The sequence below is a fragment of the Sphaeramia orbicularis genome, chromosome 12 (genome assembly GCF_902148855.1).
Source record: "Sphaeramia orbicularis chromosome 12, fSphaOr1.1, whole genome shotgun sequence".
NCBI lineage: Eukaryota > Metazoa > Chordata > Actinopteri > Kurtiformes > Apogonidae > Sphaeramia > Sphaeramia orbicularis.
Window position 1 is genome coordinate 9,093,008 of NC_043968.1, and position 19,567 is coordinate 9,112,574.

Sequence of the window (19,567 nt, forward strand, 5' to 3'; positions counted from 1 at the left end):
GGAATGGGGGAGAGAGAGGGGGAAAGTGTCAAATTCAGCAGTCCGATGGGAGTATGGAGCTGTAAGCAGATCCAACCTGAGCTGCGAAGTGGCTCCACACACACTCGGCCTCCCTTTCAGAGCCGGCCCATGCGACCCGCCTCCTCCCCATGCACAGCAGGAATGTGAAATGCACCTGAACTGGATCCTGCACGAGGAAGAACAAGAAGAATGACTGCAGAAAAACTTCCCAACCCACCTGTTCCGGGACAGAAGTTTCCTGAAAAGGTCTGACAGAGGAATCACCTTTCATTCATTTGTTTGCTTGTTTTAAGTCAATAAATCAGCGCAGGACCGACGATGGGTGAGTGCTGCCTGTCTCCAGAAGAGAGCGAGAGGCTGAGGATACACAGAGAGATAGAAAGGCAGCTCCGACGGGATAAAAGAGACTCTCACCGGGAGCTGAAGCTGCTGCTTTTAGGTGAGTGTCAGTACAGTTTAGTCATTAACTCCCTAATGCTGCACTGACTGTGTGACTAAAGGCTGTGAGAATCATTAACCAACGCAGAACTACAATCTAAGACGCAAAAATAGCTCTGAAAATGACTCTAAAATGACTCTGAGCACAGTTGGAAAGGTAAAAGATCCTTTGAAATTAGACAATCAGAAATGAACATACACTTAGATGTGGGTAATCCCTCTACGCTGTGAACACACTAAAGAAATGTGTTATAAATCAGGTCATTTGTCCTTAAAACTGGCAGGATTACAGTCATGTTTCTTGTCATCAGTTGTTTAAAAGTTTCTTGTGGAGCAGATAGGGTCACTATGAACAGATCTTATATATATGTATAAAGTAAGAAAAAAAAACAGCACATCTGAAGTTACTGTGTTCCAAACTGAGGCCATCAAATACGTCAGATTTAAAAAAGTTATTGGTATCTTTGCTGAAAAAGTCACTTTTTCTTAGTTTTCTCTGTTTCCAATTTAATAACCCTCAACTTTAACCTAAGCTTTTATGAACATTTACAAAATCAATGAATTAAATATAGGGAAATACCTGGTTTTCACCTAAAAAAACACAAACAGACAGAGGATAATGTCATAATCAGTGGAGGTAAATCCCTTAAGAAAGGTTAAATCAAAAGAAAAATTCATCTGAGAAGTGCCACAGAAGTAGCCCTGGGTCTTTATAGGTTCGGAAAATACATGTAATTTTGTTGTAATTAGCAATTTTGTCTTTTATGCACTACTTTCAAACAGTACTTCATTGCTTATTTCATTGGAGTTCTTGCAGTTTCTGTAGAGGTTACAGTTTTGTTTGTCTTTGTTGTTCATTTCAGTATGTTCTATCTAGATACATCTGATGGTGAAGTTGTAACTAAATGAATCCTCCTTGACCCCTCCCCTATGGTGGCTGCAAAAAAAACATGGAAGATTTAGTTAAGCGATAATAACTTTGGTCAAATGTAGCAGGTAACATCGATGAAAACAAATGATGGATAGAAATAAAAAAGAAAGAAAAGTAAGTCTTTTTGGAGTCTGAAGAAACAGTGGACCCGCTTGGAACTCACTGTAAAATAATAAAAATACAATTCACATTATTAGTCTCTCATTGATTCATTTTCCATTTGATTTAATTGATTTCAGTTTTTCATTTTCAGGGCTATAATTATTCATTCATTCATTCTCTGAACCAAAGTTATTAACGAAAACTAACGAATTGACGAAAACTAGAATTGAAAAAAACATTTTCGTTAACTGAAATAAATAAAAACTATAATTAAAAGAAAAAAAAACAATTAACTGAAACCGTATCGTGTGTTTACAAAACTAACTAAAACGGATAAAAATTATCGATAAAATTCCCTTCATTTTCGTCTTTGTCAATGTCGGATTGATACGAAATCGATTTATTTTGCTCCAGCAATTTTAGTTGGTGGCACCATACGACACTTGACAGTCTGTCACTTGTGGTTTCCAGTCGTCTTCTGGTCCCCACTCTACCTGGAAACATGGAGACTAAAGTTGGGAGAAAGCAGCAGAGTCCTGTCTGGGATTTATTTGAATACGACAGCAAAAAAGATAAAAGATATGAAAAAACTAAAACTAACACTAAAAGTAAACTAAAACTGAGCATTTGAAAAAAAAAAAAAAAAACTAATAAAAACTAGCAAACCTGCTCAAAAAACTAATTAAAACTAACTGAATTAGAGAAAAAAAAGTCAAAATTAAACTATAATGAAAAATCTCAAACTGTTATAACCCTGGTTCCAGATCAGCATCATATTTATAGATATTGTTATGCAACGTGTGTGTAATTTTTCACAATAGCTGCCTTCATTTAAGATAAAAAACACAAAGATGTAAAAAAAAAAAAAAAAAAAGTGCCCTATCGCTCAGAGGTGAAGAATTCTTAAAAAAAAAAAAAAAAAAGTTGAATGTGGATCCAGATAAGGACCAGGTCAGACCTCCTTTGTATAAAATATGGTTTAAAGTACAGGTATGGGCAGTCTTACACACAGACAGACAGACAGACAGGATCACCATAAGGCAAGGGAAGTTTATTAGTGTAGCACAATTCATACACAGGGCAATTCACAGTGATTTACAAAAATGGAAAAAAGACAGCTTAAAAACACACAATTACAATTAAAACATAATCAATAAAACATAAATAATAATCAGTTAAAATAAAGTAAAAGAGGAGAGTCCAGATAGAACCCTTTCAGTTGCTCTATGCACAGATGAACAGACTATAAATGCAATAAATAAAGTGAGTCAAAACTATTATCATTTGTTTTGACACATTTGTGGATAGATAGATAGATAGATAGATAGATAGATAGATAGATAGATAGATAGATAGATAGATAGATAGATAGATAGATAGATAGATAGATAGATAGATAGACAGATAGACAGATAGACAGATAGATAGATAGATAGATAGATAGATAGATCACTCCAGTCAGTCTGCTAATTTTGAACATGATGTGAAAATCATGAAAAAAAAAACTCTCGTTAAACTGTGTTTTTGTAAATATCATAATAAATCCTGAAATAGACTGAACTCAGTGAAGTCTGAAGTCTTGTGACCTGTCCAGTTTCAACCATGTACCTGCGCCAAAGTTGGACAAAGTCATGTATCATTAGAAAAAATGTTTTATTTTGTTAATCTTCATATTTGAAAATAGTCACAAAAACATCCATTATTACAATTTGTCCTCATTTTGAAAATTAAACACAGAGCAAACAAACCAGAAGTATACTGAAAGAATAACTAAATAAATAAATAAATTCTTGGATTTTCTTTTCCCCACTTATAAGGAACCAAATATGGTAACTTAATTAACCTTGACTTTCTACATAATGCAAATTAAAAATTTCACAAAAGTAAGAACATCTTATATCCTCCAATAACACACTAAGGTTGAAATGTTGAATTTCAGAGTATTTCTGAGTGCCCTGTAAAGGATTAAATTGGATAAACTTGTGATGAATGGGAAATGTTTTGTTTTTCACAGCGATGCTTATTCTAATCAATAAGAAAAGTCATCGTACACAATACTTCATTCATCCCATAGGGAAATTCACAGGTTCCTGCAGTATCACAGACTTAAAAACAACAGTAGTAAAAGCACAATAGTCAAACACAGTAAAAAATACTTTAAATTCCACAAGGACTCAGTGCAAGTGATAATCTAGTATATAACAGGTAAATGAAAAAAAAAAAGATTAATTTCCCCCATCTATAGTACACTAGCTCAGTAAATTTGATAATATAATGCATATTTGATTCATATTTTTATTTATTATATCAAATATTTTTGATAGCATGTTTTTTGTGACTTAAATGCTCTGAGGTGCTCTCTGGTGGTCAAACTGTACAGTGGAGACAGAGTCAATAATAAGTTTGGCATTGGTGTCTGTAGTGAAATAATGACATTATTTAGAGAAACAGTGAAAAATCGTAGGATGTTAAGATATGATTCGTAACCTGAGCTGCTCCGCTGCGTTAATGTCTAAACGCCATCTGAACTAGTTACAGATTACCCTTCACATTCCTAACATGTTTGAACAGCGAACAGCTTGACAGTCTTAACCCTTTATCGGCCAAGTGACTATTTTTGGTCATTTCTATATACATTAGAAGACAGTGACAGCAACAGTTACAAGTGAGAGATCAATCTCAGGTCCAATGTGGTCTCCAGGGTCTGTCAGGTCCACCTGTGCATGAACAGTGAGTGGACCTGCTTTGTTTGGTACCATGCAGTAATGGTACTAATGTAAGGAATGATGTTCAAAGGGATCATGTGGATGTGGACAGGGGTCTGGACCAGCACGCATGTTGGTCTAATGTTCTAAAAATACATGTTCCTTTCACCTCACATGTGTTTTTCTGGTATTTTTTATATATACTTCTTGGATTTTTTTTTCCACTTACAGGTAAGGAACCAAATATGGTAACTTCATTAACCTTGACTTTCTACATAATATAAATAAAAAATTTCACAAAAGTAATAACATCTTCTGTCCTCCAATAACACACTAAGGTTGAAATGTTGAATTTCAGAGTATTTCTGAGTGCCCTATAAAGGATTAAATTGGATAAACTTGTGATGAATGGGAAATTTTATGTTTTTCGCAGCGATGCTTATTCTAATCACCAAGAAAAGTCATCATACACTATTTTTCACTCATTGTAATGTGTGTTTTGTACATTTCTTCTAAACTGTTTTGCATGTTAATCTTTTATAGGTCAGCCAAATAGGACATTTAATTGTTCCATAGATGACTGTGAATTTTTTTTCACATGACAAGGTCTACACACTAAGGTTAAAATGTTGAATTTCAGAGTATTTCTGAGTGCTCTATTAATGGTTAACCCTTTATAACACAGATGTCAAACATAGGGCCTGCAGTCCAAATGCGGCCCATGGGCTGAATTTGTAAAATGCTAAAATTACACCAAAAGACATAAACAGTTATTTTAGTTCAGGGTCCATGTTCAGTCCAAATCAATCTGAAGTGGGTCAGACCAGTTACATACTATCACAATAACCTACAGATAACAGCAACTCCAACTGCTTCTCTTTTTTTAGTGTAAAAAAAGGAAAATTACATGAAAATTTTTACATATACAAACTGTCTTTTCACAAAAAATGCAAATAACCTGAAATGTATTGAGAGAAGTGTAATTTTAATGTGTGTTTGTTGATCCACTGTGATCTGTAAGTTGTAATGTCCATGTGTAAATGATAAACTGAGGCAGAATATTGTTAAAATTGCACTTATTTTTCTTAGAACATTTCAGTTTTTTCATGGTTGTTCATGTTATTCACAATTTTTGTAAGGATTGTTTGTAGTTTTCGTCATGTAATTTTTCTTTTTTTACACTAAAACCAAGAGAAAAGTTTGGAATTGACATCATTTATATATTATTATGTTATTATTTTACTTAGGATCATACTAGGAGGATGTGGCCCCTGAACTAAAAGGAGTTTGACACACCTGCTTTACACGGCGCTCCCAAATACACTGAAATTTGAACATTTCAACCATAGTGTGTTGTTGGAGGACATACCAAGATGTTACTTTAATGAAAATTTTTGAAACTTTTTATTGTTCGTAGAAAATCAAGCTTAATGAAGTTACCATATTTGGTTCTTTGTAAGTGGCAAAAAAAAAGATTATCTGTTTGGTTAGTTTTAGGGATGCACCGATACGAGTATCAGCATCGGCTCTGATACTCAGGGTGTGTACTTGTACTCGTAAAAGACATCCGATACAAATGCACCGATACCACTTACGGCCGTGTGACATTCCCAGTTCAGTGCAGCAGGTATGCGGCGGTGGAATAATGTGTGTGTGAGTGTGAAGAGTGTGGAGATTTAACCAAATAAATGACAGTGATAAAAGTAACGCTGACTGACAGTAACGTTCCAGACACAGACAGATACAGACGCAGCGTTCTGTCCGTCCTCTGCGTACATTCCATCTGTTTACCAGGTGCTGGCGGATGCGTAAACAGAATGACAATATCAGCGGGAGTACAGAGCGGTGCAGACCGCCGCCAGCGGAAGTGAAAACCAAACTTCTATCTCTTTTCTCTTTTCTCTTCCTGCTGAAGCTAAACTTTTAAACCTTACCGGCGAAAATTCTGCAACATTAGTATCACATTAGTGTTCCCTCTGTCGTCTCCATGTTTGTTATTACTGACTTTCTTCTTCTTTTTCTCATTAAACTTTCCTCTTCTTCGTGGTATTTGTCCAGTATGGTTAATTCAGAGCGGCGCCCCCTGGTGGAGTAATTGACAAACGCTCATTCCAACACATTAAATGTCAGTAGCAGCACTTTGTTCCAGTCAGACTAATGACAACGACAATAAAGCACATTTACAAAAGGAACTAACAACTGGAATGGGATTATTAAGTACTTGTATTGGTACTCGGTATCGGCAAGTACTCAAATGTAAGTACTCGTACTTGTACTCGGTCTGGAAAAAAGTGGTATCGGTGCATCCCTAGTTAGTTTTTATGTTATGTTGTTTTAATGTTAAAAATATTGACAAAAACTGTCCATCACAGTCATCTATTTGGCCTACCTGTATAAGATTAACAAACAAAAACAGTTTAGAAGAAATGTACAAAACACACATTATAATGAGTTAAAAATGATGTACAATCACTTCTTATTAATTAGAATAAACATTGCTATGAAAAACCAAAAATTTCCCATTCATCACAAGCTTATCCAATTTAGTACTATGTTCTGTATCAGAAATAATAGACTGTAACAGAAATAGACCAATAGAATAATGTCATTACCCCATAGAACTGCTGTCTGTTTTCATAGGTTTGAGTTTGTAGTTCTAGTTAATTGTGACTAAACAGCTGAGACATGAGCTGTAGGTGCAGCACAGATTGAGTTCCATTGTGACATTTACACAATTATGATGAGTAACCGCCAGTCCCATGAAATATACGACAGCTCATAATAGCTCCGGTTCAAACCTGTTGTGTTTTTTTGTTTTTTTCTCTTAGTGCTATCATAACAGGCCACTAATAAAAGACTGACTGTTGGTTAAATGTTGGAAACAATACAGCAGACATGAAGGACTCAGCGTAAAGGTCAGCACTACTTTAAACTTCAACTTGAGTTAGCCTGTTTGGAGAACAATATCCTCCTGTAAAGGTCAGTCTAATGGTTAACATTTTTAGGCATTTTTGGACGCTTGGCTGACACGCTTATGGAGGCTAATTTACAACCTGTGTTCTGGAGGCAGTCCGCTGTGTCGCTGAAGGACACAGGAGTTGTCGAGGGAATCATGGACTTAGAGAACATGAATCAAAGCCCACAGGACACACCTCCACTGTCTCCTAACAGGGTGGAAACAAGACATAAACACAACATACTGGCCCTTTTCTCACAGGTATACATGCAGCTTTTTAATGTGTACAGACTCCAGTGGTTTTTATGCCTTGCCAAATACAGGGTCTGCACGTGATGTCAGCGCTAGCAGAAGTCACCGCAGTTCCGCCCACTGAGTGGCAGAAAGAGGGAGATGAGTGACAGTGTTGGCTTCAATCCTGTCTAAACTGAAGGACAGTATTTAATAAAAAATGGGGCAGAGCTGTTGTGAGACTGATTGTATGAACAGGTTCTTAAAGCAGTGGGAGCTATCGTTTTACAGACACCGAAAGACAAAGAAAAGAGAAGGAGATGGATCCACAAATCCAGGAAACTAAACCTAGATCTGTGGATCCTGTTTGATGTCAGCTAACATTCATTTCTGCTGTATTTGTGGGTCCAGTCAGACCTGAAATGACCTATTGTTTTGGCTAACGTTCCTTCTGACTAAAGCTCTTGGTTTCATGATCAGATCTTTCATGGTTTTTGTCTTCATTTTGTGATTCTGAACCTTGTGCTCCTACATGATTAGTAAAGTAAGAATAAATAAATATATATATATATATATATATATATATATATATATATATATATATGATGGTTGACCATGTGGAGGAGGAAACACACCAGGAGGCTGGAATAATCTTCACCGCAGTATGATTTATTTACAGTGTTTGCCCAGGTGACATCGCCGATTGAGCTATGTTAGTGAAAAAAACCCAAAAAAAACTAAAAACAGAAAAAAACTCAACTAATTGATGAAAAACAGCGTAACAAAACATAAGGAAAATCAGTCTTAAACCACAGAAAATAAAGCTCAGCCCATGGCTAAGGGCAGCCAGCTTCCGTGACCTGCTTCACTCAAGCAGAGTCACACTTCTCCTCGAGGAGCTTCTACTCCAGGCTTTTTATACCCGTTGCCCCTCCCACATGAACAAACCAATCCCCAATGTTCAGTTTACCTTTCAATTAACATTTACCAGAATATTACTGATATCTTGACCTATACCTCATTTCACTACTTATATTTAATACTTCCCCAAAAAGTCTCTAACAGTTTAAACCTGGTTTAGAGCATTTTTAAGCTTAACTACTGGCCAACTCACAAAACTCCCCTCTGATGGCTGCCACCCTTGGTAAGTTCCTGATGCCCTCTACTATAAAAGGTTTGGGAACCTCCCTCTTCCTGTTTGTCTGTCAGGCCTGGGATCTGGTGATGGGATAGAGAGAGCATGGAGTGAGCATCAAACAGTTAGGTAACAAAAGGAACAAAAGAACCAGACTTAAGCTATGCAAAATGTGTTTTGATCTGTGGGCCCATTATGTAGCTATTTCTAAGGATGCAAAAATAATAAATATGAATGAAAATATGATTAATAGAAACAAACAAAACTAGACCAGCTAAGCTAGCAGGCCCAAACCCATGCTCCCCCTGTCACTCCAACCCAGAACCAGGCCCAGAGCCTGAGAACAAAGGACACAGGTTCAACCCACTCACAGGGCATGGGCTGCCACCATGACAATATATATATATATATATATATATATATATATATATATAAATATAAATACATATATATATATGTATATATATATATATATATATAAATATAAATACATATATATAAATACATACACACACACATATAAATATATATATATATATATATATATATATATATATATATATATATATATATATATATATATATATATGTGTGTATATATATATATATATATATATATATATATATATATATATATATGTCACAGTAGAGATTGAAATCCAGTAGGATTCCAAATCCTACTAGGACAGATTGAAATTTTAGTTTGTCCTAGGACAAACTGAAATCCTACAAGACATTAGGATCTGAAGATTGGAATTCCAATCTGTCCTAGGAGAATTTGCAATCCTACTAGGACAGATTGTAATTCTATTTGGAAGTTGGATCTGAAGATTGGAATTTCAGTCTGTCCTACGGCAAAAAATATAAGAATTCTGTCAGGACAATCTCGAATTCTATTAGGAGAATGTCAGATTATATAAAAATGTATGGAAAATAGACTGAATCATTTCACAGCCAAAATTCCAGTCAATTTCAGCATAGGTAAGCATACAATTTCACCATCACTATTCCAGCTGAATTATTTTCATATCTTAGATACAGTATATGTCCCTATTGTCACTTAACTAGTGAGTAGTATGCAGCACATTTAAGTCTCAGAAAAAGTCTTTGAAGCTTAGCTATAGAATATCAGATTCAAAGTCTGTGTAAATTCTGAATAAAATCATGGTTTGTAAGAATATTGTTGTTTCTTTTACTTTTAACCCTACCATCTAGACCAGGGGGCAGCAAAATGCCAGTGCCAACTTTAACATCGTACATTTTCTGAATGGCTTGGCAACAATTAGATAATAATAAAATTGTATGTTGCCATGGCAACGGGTTGTTTACAGGTACAAATGTGTCTCATTTACATACCAATGACAGTTACAAATGGCCATTGAATAAGGTTGGACCAGATAGGACGGCTGGCATCCTGGTTACAATGTGTATTGACCTAAGGGCCATATACTGCATCTAAGATATGAAAATAATTCAGCTGGAATAGTGATGGCGAAATTGTAGGACAGACTGAAATTCCAATCTTCAGATCCCACTTCCAAATAGAATTACAATCTGTCCTAGTAGGATTGTAAATTCTCCTAGGACAGATTGGAATTCCAATCTTCAGATCCTAATTTCTTGTAGGATTTCAGTTTGTCCTAGGACAAACTAAAATTCCTATCTGTCCTAGTAGGATTAGGAATCCTACTGGATTTAAATCTCTACTGTGACATATATATATATATATATATATATATATATATATATATATATATATATATATATATATATATATTAGGGACGCACTGATACCGATATGAGTATCGGCATTGGCTCCGATACTCAGTGTGTGTACTCATACTTGTACTCGTAAAGGACATCCGATACAAATGCACTGATACCACTTACAGCTGTGTGACATTCCCAGTTCAGTGCAGCAGGTACGAGGAGGAGGAATAATGTGTGTGGAGTGTGAAGAGTGTGGAGATTTAACCAAATAAATGGCGGTGATAAAAGTAACGCTGACTGACAGTACCGTTCCAGACACAGACAGATACAGACGCAGCGCTCTGTCCGTCCTCTGCGTACATTCCATCTGTTTACCAGGTGATGGAGGATGAGTACCCAGACAGAGAATACCAGCGGGTGTGCGGAGCGGTGCAGACCCCCGCCAGTGGAAGTGAAAACCAAACTTATTTGCTCATTTCTCTTTTCTCTTCCTGCTGAAACTAAACTTTTAAACCTTACCAGTGAAAACGCTGCAATATTAGTATCACATTAGTGTTCCCTCTGTCGTCTCCATGTTTGTTATTACTGACTTTCTTCTTCTTCTTCTCATTAAACTTTCCTCTTCTTCATGGTATTTGTCCAGTATGGTTAATTCAGAGCGGCGCCCCCTGGTGGATTAATTGAGAAACGCTCATTCCAACACATTAAATGTCAGTAACAGCACTTTGTTCCAGTCAGACTAATGACAACGACAATAAAGCACATTTACAAAAGGAACTAACAACTGGAATGGGATTATTAAGTACTCGTATCGGTACTCGGTATCGGCAAGTACTCAAATGTAAGTCTGGAAAAAAGTGGTATCGGTGCATCCCTAATATATATATAAGTATGTATGTATGTATATAAACGAGTATGGTGTCATAAAATATCGATATAAAACCTGTAATTTTATGACAATAAAGTCGTATACAAAAAGAATCACAATGTTATGAGAATAAAGTTGTAGTTATTAAAAAAACTCATAATTTACAAAAATGTCATTAGTTTGTGAGATTAAAGTCGTCATATTCCGACAATAAAGCCATAATATTACCAGAATAATGTGTTAATTTAAACCAGGTGGTGTAAATCTGCTAATTTCCCAGAATCCAGTGGTCCCTGCTGGTCCACAGCAGTAGTATCTGTGTTGGATAAAGGACTGGATCTGAACTAGACTCAGTAAATCTGCTCAGTCCCAGTAGATCATGCATAGATTCACTGGGGTCAGTCCACGCTCTACTGGAAATGACCTTTGGATCAGCTGGTTCTGGGCCCTAGTTTTGGACCTTTTGGATCAGCTGGTTCTGGGCCCTAGCTTTGGAGCCTTTGGATCAGCTGGTTCTGGGCCCTAGTTTTGGAGCCTTTGGATCAGCTGGTTCTGGGCCCTAGTTTTGGAGCCTTTGGATCAGCTGGTTCTGGGCCCTAGTTTTGGACCTTTTGGATCAGCTGGTTCTGGGCCCTAGTTTTGGAGCCTTTGGATCAGCTGGTTCTGGGCCCTAGTTTTGGAGCCTTTGGATCAGCTGGTTCTGGGCCCTAGTTTTGGACCTTTTGGATCAGCTGGTTCTGGGCCCTAGTTTTGGACCTTTTGGATCAGCTGGTTCTGGGCCCTAGCTTTGGAGCCTTTGGATCAGCTGGTTCTGGGCCCTAGTTTTGGAGCCTTTGGATCAGCTGGTTCTGGGCCCTAGTTTTGGAGCCTTTGGATCAGCTGGTTCTGGGCCCTAGTTTTGGACCCTGGTTGTCAGTCCTGATGAAACCATGTATATTTGTTTCAGGTCCAAATAGCGCTGATCCCCTCCCCCCTGGATCAGGTCTGGATCCTCCGTTTGTGTCCACATGTCAGTGTTCATGGACCACTTGTTCTTTGGTCGCTCGTACAGATCCATGTCCAGTCCAACTGTCCTTCATTTAATTTCATATTTCACATTTTCCCTTTTCTCTGGCTGTGTTTACTGCTATACTCCGTCATGTTGAGCAGGTCGGTTTAAGACACTCAGTCTGACTTAGAGGGGCGTGGCCTGTGTGTGGGGGGGGTGACATATGTGCATACCCTCTATACAAAGCAATTGACATTACAACAAATTTTAAGTTAAATTAACTTGGCATTTAGTGTGTTGTACTTAATATAGCAATTCCATTCAAATCAAGCATTTCAGTTTAATACACTCAAGTTTTCATTACTCATTACTTACATTTTTTATGGCAACCAGTTTCCTCAAATTTTTAAAGTAAATTTAACTTATCGGGTCTTACAGTGAACTGCTTGTCACTAATTACTTCACATCCGTCTCATCTGTGATTGGTTTACTCAGCGCCTGTTAGTCCTGCCTTCATATTTGGATTCAAGCCCTGCGATCCCAGATGGATTTCTCATTGACAAAGACGGATGGCTGGCCAAGCTATGCATTTAAAAAAAATTTTCCCCCCAAGAATTTATTTATTATTCATCGATAGAACATATAAAAATAGAATATAACAAGAATGTACAAAACATCAGACATTCCAAGCCATAATAACAATAAACTAAATATAAGAGAACATAAAACTACACGAATAAATAACATTAAACATAAATAGACAAAATATAAATAAATAATAAATAAAAGAGAATAAAAATGAAGATCCAACAATAAGTAAAGATACAGTTAGAAAAGAAAAGAAAAATAATATTATAATATGAAGTGGCAGACTAATTTACTCAAGTTAATTGGAGTAAAACTGAAGCACTAATAAATTTAATATGTTTTAGAGATTCAAAATAGATTTTCAATTCTATTAAAAATAATCGGAATGATGGGGATGCTTCGGATATCTTAGCTTCATGAATATGAAATTTACCCAGAAAAATGAAGAGGTCGACCAGGCTACGTATGTTTGACACCTGCGCCTTAAAACCAGTCATTTTTATCTGTAGTACGTCACTGTTCATGGAGTCGGCCATGTTTTGGAAATAGCTCCAAGCAAGGTTATTATAGTTAATGAAAACTAACAAAATGATGAAAACTAGAACTGAGAAAACATTTTCGTTAACTGAGATAAATAAAAACTACAATTAATAGAAACAAGTGTTCAGAGAACGCAAACCTCCGCCAAGCACCCGAACGGTGTGCATGTGTGGATCGACTATTTCTCCTTAAATTCAACAGTTTCCAGGTTGTTCCACACAGCAGAAAAGCTGAAGCTTGGTACCAGTCATGTGTATGTCAAATTATATTCAATTCCAATCAATATTTGTTGAGTTTTAATTTTAAATGTGTGGTAAATGGGATTTTCAGTGTTAAATGTAAATGTCCACAGAGTCCACATTCCACAGTGGATGTGGACAATTTTGTGCCAGATACAAGATATTGTTCTAAGCTACAGGTGGATCCAATTGGAGGCTAATCTGAGTCGTTTTGAATTTTGTATGAATTTTGGAAAATTGCTCAATGATGACAGATAGGAAAATTGTAGATTTTGTGACCTTTCTGTGACCTTGAACTTTGGCCTACTTAGCCCAAAATTTAATGGGTGGGTCCCAGGGCCTAGGCCTATCTGTGGGGACGATTTGGGAAAGGTGGTTGGAATTGTTTTCCTGTAAAGTTGCCAACAGACAAACACACAAAGCAAAGTGATCACAATACCTCCTGGCAGAGGTAAAAATGGTAACTAACTGAAACTGTATTGTGTGCTTATAAAACTAACTAAAACGTATAAAAATTATGGATGAAATTCCCTTCATTTTCATCTTTGTCAATATCAGATTGATATGAAATTGATTTATTTCGCTCAAATAATTTTAGCTGGTGGCACCATACGGACCTTCACAGTCCATCACTTGTGGTTTCCAGTCGTCTTCTGGTCCCCACTCTACCTGGAAACATAGAGACTAAAGTTGGGAGAAAGCAGCAGAGTCCTGTCTGGGATTTATTTGAATACGACGACAGAGAAGAAGAGAAAAGATTTTAAAAAAACTACAACTAATACTAAAACTAAGCATTTAGAAAAAAACAGAAACGAATAAAAACTAGCTAACCTGCTCTAAAAACGAATTAAAACGAACTGAATTAGAGAAAAAAAAGTCAAAACTAAATAAAACTAAACTATAATGAAGAATCCAAAACTATTAGGACCTTGGCTCCAGCTGTCTTCACCTTCTATTTTCAGTTTTTATAGCAGGTGGCATCCGGCATTAAGGTGCACTACTGTCACCTGCTGTGTTTGTAGAGTTAATACCCCCTTAAGCCCAGGGCAAACAAAGCAAACTGTGGCTTTACCCAGGACAAAAAGCATCCATTTCACTGCTGATGTGAATGTGTTCACTTCCTGTTTCCTAAGTGGGCTCAGTCAGAAAGGCTGACAGCAATGTGTAGATGTGTGGAAGTTTTCTTCTTTCCACTCCTTTTTGAGCAGTACATATTACATTTATTCTGTTATTACTAATGTACATGACATTTGCTATATTGTCTTGATCACCTTTATTAATGTATTTGCTCTGCTGTTAGTTCCTTGTACACATAAAATTCTAGTTTTTCTTCAGCTTGAAACAAGTAAATGAATAAGTAAAAATTAATGAATGATGAAGTCTAAACTAGAAAAGTACTCGGAGAACGCAGACCTCCACCAAGGCAGATCAGCACCCCCCATCACCAGCAAAATTTAATCATTTGTTCCTTGTGCCAGTATCAACATTTCCTGAAAATTTCATCCAAATCCGTCCATAACTTCTTGACTTATCTTGCTAACAAACAGAAAAACAGACAAACAAATAAACAGACAGACAGATAGACAGACAGACAAACCTAGATGAAAACATAACCTCTGCTGTTCCTTGGCAGAGGTAAAAATTAATGAATGAAAAATAGATTAAAAAAAAAAGTTTAAATAAGAGCACATTTTTCACGAGTAACTCACATTAATATATAAATATAAATATGCATCTTCACCAGTAGATGTCATTAAATTTAACACTGAAATTTCATGTTAAAGTATGTAAAAACTAGAAAAGCACTTGGAACGCACAGACCTCCACAAAGGCAGATTAGCCCCCCCCCATCACCACCAAAATACAATAGACAGACAAACCCTGATGAAAACATAACCTCAGACAAAATTAATGAATGAAAAATAGAATAAAAAAAGTCTAAATAAGATCACATTTTTCACAAGTAACTCACATTAATATATAAATATAACTACAAAAGTACTTGGAGAGTGCAGACCTCCACAAAGGCAGATCAGCCCCCCCCCCCCCCCCCCCCCCATCACCACTAAAATTGAATCATTTGTTCCCTGTGCCAGTTTCAACATTTCCTGAAAATTTCATCACAATCGGTCTATAACTCTTTGAGTTATCTTGCTAACAGACGGACGAACAAACAAAAAATAACCCCCCCCCCCCCCCCCAATCAGCACCAAATTTTAATCATTTGTTCCTTGTGCCAGTATCAATATTTCCTGAAAATTTCATCCAAATCCGTCCATAACTTTTTGAGTTCACTTGCTAACAGACAGACAGACAAATCCTGATGAAACATAACCTCTGCCAAAATTAATGAATGAAAAATAGATTTAAAAAAAAAGTCTAAATAAGATCACACTTTTCACAAGTAACTCACATTAATATATAAATATAACTAAAAAAAAAGCCCTCGGAGAGTGCAGACCTCTACCAAGGCCATAACTTTCTGAGTTATCCTGCTAACAGACAGACAGACAGACAGACAAACCCTGATGAAAACATAACCTCCGTCGTTACACTTGGAGGAGGTAACAAATATAAATATGCATCTTCACCGGTAGATATCACTAAACTTAACACTGAAATGTCCCGTTAAAGCATGTAAAACATAGCATATAATACTAAAAATCCTGTAACTTTCAGTATCTGTATTTTATTACAGTATATGTAGGTAACGCTGTTAGTTTTGGCAGGTGTTTGTACAGACCAGGATAAATTTGTCAAGTAAAGTAAACGTTTGTGTCCCTGAGGGGAAATGAATCCTGGACATAGTGCAACAGAAGCCAATGCCTATGTGTACTCATGGAGGAAGATTCATGAGGAAGATGTAGAAAAAACTGTTCAAAGCTGCAAAATATTGACATGTAAATATTACACCCTTTACAGCAGGGGTCTCAAACTCAGATCCTCGAGGGCCGGTATCCTGCATGTTTTAGTTGTTTCCCTCCTCCAGCACACCTGACGGTTGTTATCAGGCTTCTGCAGAGCTTGATAATAGGCTTATCATTTGAATCAGGTGTGTTGGAAGAGGGATACATCCAAAACATGCAGGATACCGGCCCTCGAGGATCTGAGTTTGAGACCCCTGCTTTACAGGACACTCATAGAAATACTCAGAAATTTGAAGTTTCAACCGTAGTGTGTTATTAGAGGACATAACAAGACTATTTTTTATTGTTATGTAGAAAATCAAGATTAATGGAGTTTTCTGTATTTGGTTCCTTGCCCATATGTGGCAAATAAATGAATAAATGTAAACAGTATATGTAAAAATACCAGAAAAACACACATATAAGGTGAAAGGAACATGCATTTTAGAACATTAGACCCCCATGCGTGCTGGTCCAGACCCCTGTCCACATCCACATGATCCCTTTGAACATCATTCTTTACATTAGTACCATTACTTCATGGTACTGAACAAAGCAGGTCCACTCACTTTTTGCGTTTTCAACCCCCAAAAACGCTGTTGCCGTTTAAACAGAAGGCACATCTGATAAAATTGTTATAAAATTTGTCGTTTTCACCCGAGAGCGTTGCTGTGTAAACTGGGCCTCAGTGTGTTATTGGAGGACAGAACAAGACTGCATTACTTTAGTGAATTTTTGTTATTGTCATGTTGAAAATCAAGGTTAATGAAGTTACCATATTTGGTTCGTTATCCATAAGTGGCAAAAATAAATTAATAAATAAAAATCCAAGAAGTATATATGTCGAGGCCCAAAACAGAATCTGGCCCGATTCAGAATCGGGCCGGCCCAGAATGGAATTCTATTCTAGGCCGGCCTAGAATGGAATCCTGCTGTTATAATGTTATTTTTATACCATGTTTAATGCAAACGATCTAAATTATTACAAAAATCAATACATGGAATTTGCAAATATGTGAAAAAAAATGAAACAAACAACACTTTAATTGTAAACTATAATACACTTTATTTACAAATAGAACCTAGTGGTACTCCCCACCAATATATGGTACAGTGAAATCGACTGAAATTGACAATAGTTACTCAAGGTATGTAAGACTGAAAATGTAAAATTATGACAAATTATGAAATTATGGATCATTTGCATTAAACATGGTATAAAAATAATATTATAGCAGCAGGATTCCATTCTAGGCCGGCCTAGAATAGAATTCCATTCTGGGCCGGCCCGATTCTGAATCGGGCCGGCCCAGAATGGAATTCCGTTTTGGGCCTCGACATATACATAAAGAATACCAGAAAAACACACATATAAGGTGAAAGGAACATGTATTTTAGAACATTAGACGCTCATGCGTGCTGGTCCAGACCCCTGTCCACATCCACATGATCCCTTTGAACATCATTCCTTACATTAGTACCATTACTGCATGGTACCGAACAAAGCAGGTCCACTCACTGTTCATGCAGAGGTGGACCTCACAGACCCTGGAGACCACATTGGACCTGAGGGTTAAGGGTTAGCAGTGCAGTTCTCTGTACTGCATGGTTTCTAAACCCATACAGACCCAAACAGCCACAGACGACCAAAACCATCTACTGATCTAAACCGTTTAAACCAGGGCTCTAAACTCGTTTTCTTTCAGGTTCCACATTCAGCCCGATTTGATCTCCAGTGGGCCGGACCAGTCAAATAATAACAGAATAACCTATAAATAATGACAACTCCAAATTTTTGTCTTTGTTTTAGTGCAAAAAAACCACACCATTAACCCTTTCATGCTTAGTGGTCACTCCAGTGGACAGTTATTCTACAGCTGTTCTCTTGTATATTCATGGATTTTGTTGTTTTAGTTTAATATCAGCCGACACAATACACTGCAATTGATAATATTACTGTAACTTTGCTGTTCTTGATAAACCAAATCAACATGTTTGAGTGTAAATCAGTTCTTTGTTATTGTTATTAGACTGTAATTAACAACAAAAGTTTTATTTATGTTTTTTTTTTTTTTTTTGCGTATTATCTCCATGAAGTGAGTAGTATTGGAGTTCACAACACACAAAAAGTTAAGGATAATTCTTTTTTTTTTTGTCTTTTTTTTTTGTCATTTTTGCCATTTGTAAATAAAACTATGTCTGGTCATTAAAAAATGTCTTTCAATTCAGTTCACACACAAAAAAGTGAAAAGCGTTGTGCAAAAATCCCAACTGAAAAAAATAGCCCCCAAAATTTTAAATACCCATAACTTTTTGTTTGTAGTGAATATTACAATGTGAGAAAACATCAAATTAGCAGCATTTAATGTCTTTATTTCATAGTTTTCACACGGTATATCAGTAAATACACATTTCGTTGCTTTAAAAATTAAACGCACATTTTTGCAACTCCATGAAAAATAGCTTCATAAAAAAAATTTAAAAAAAAATTAATCTCATTGGTTTTTAAATGCCTAAAAAGGAATAAAGAAAAAAATCTTGATTAACATTCTCATAATTCGTGCATGAAAGGGTTAAATTATGAAAATACTTTACTTTGTATACTTACTTTTATGTGAATAACCTGAAAAAAATGAAATTTCTTAAGAAAAATAAGTGGAATTTTAACAATATTCTGCCTCAACTTATCATTTCTACATGTGCATTATGGATCAGATCTACAAAGACACTAAACACTGAGTAACAGGCAGAAAATTGTCAAAATTGTGCTTAATTCTCTTTAGACATTTCAGGTTGTTCATCTTTGTTCAGGTTATTCACATTTTATTGGTGCAGGACAGTTTGTAAATGCAAATATTTTCATAGGCAAGGCAGGTTTATTTATAGAGCACATTTCATGTACAAGACAATTCAAAGTGCTTTACATAAACATTAAAAGCATTACAGCAGAAGCAATAAAAAGTACAGGCATGAGAAAAACAAACTCATAATTCAATGTTATTTTTTGCTCTCAAACAAAGACAAAAATTTGAAGTTGTAAATTCAAAATTTTTTGCTTAATTCCAGATTTTTTGCTAAATTTGAGATTTTTTTTTGGGTTTAATTGAAGATTTTTTTTAATTTAATTGAAGATTTTTTTTTTTTTATTAATTCAAGATTTTTCCTTAATTCAAACAATTTTTTTTTTTTTTTGCTTAATTCAATTCAAG

The 19,567-nt window shown here is 36.0% G+C and overlaps 1 protein-coding gene across 2 annotated transcripts in view; it reads left to right on the forward strand.

Annotated features, from left to right (window-relative positions):
• The first annotated feature begins 179 nt into the window (after positions 1-179).
• The window catches only part of LOC115429385 (guanine nucleotide-binding protein subunit alpha-14-like), a 29,938-nt gene continuing 10,550 nt past the window's right edge, over positions 180-19,567 (forward strand). For both annotated transcript variants that reach the window (XM_030148760.1, XM_030148761.1), the window contains exon 1: positions 180-460. In XM_030148760.1, coding sequence (XP_030004620.1) covers positions 340-460 — 121 coding nt within the window. In that variant the 5' untranslated portion in view covers positions 180-339. The remainder of the gene's footprint in view (positions 461-19,567) is intronic.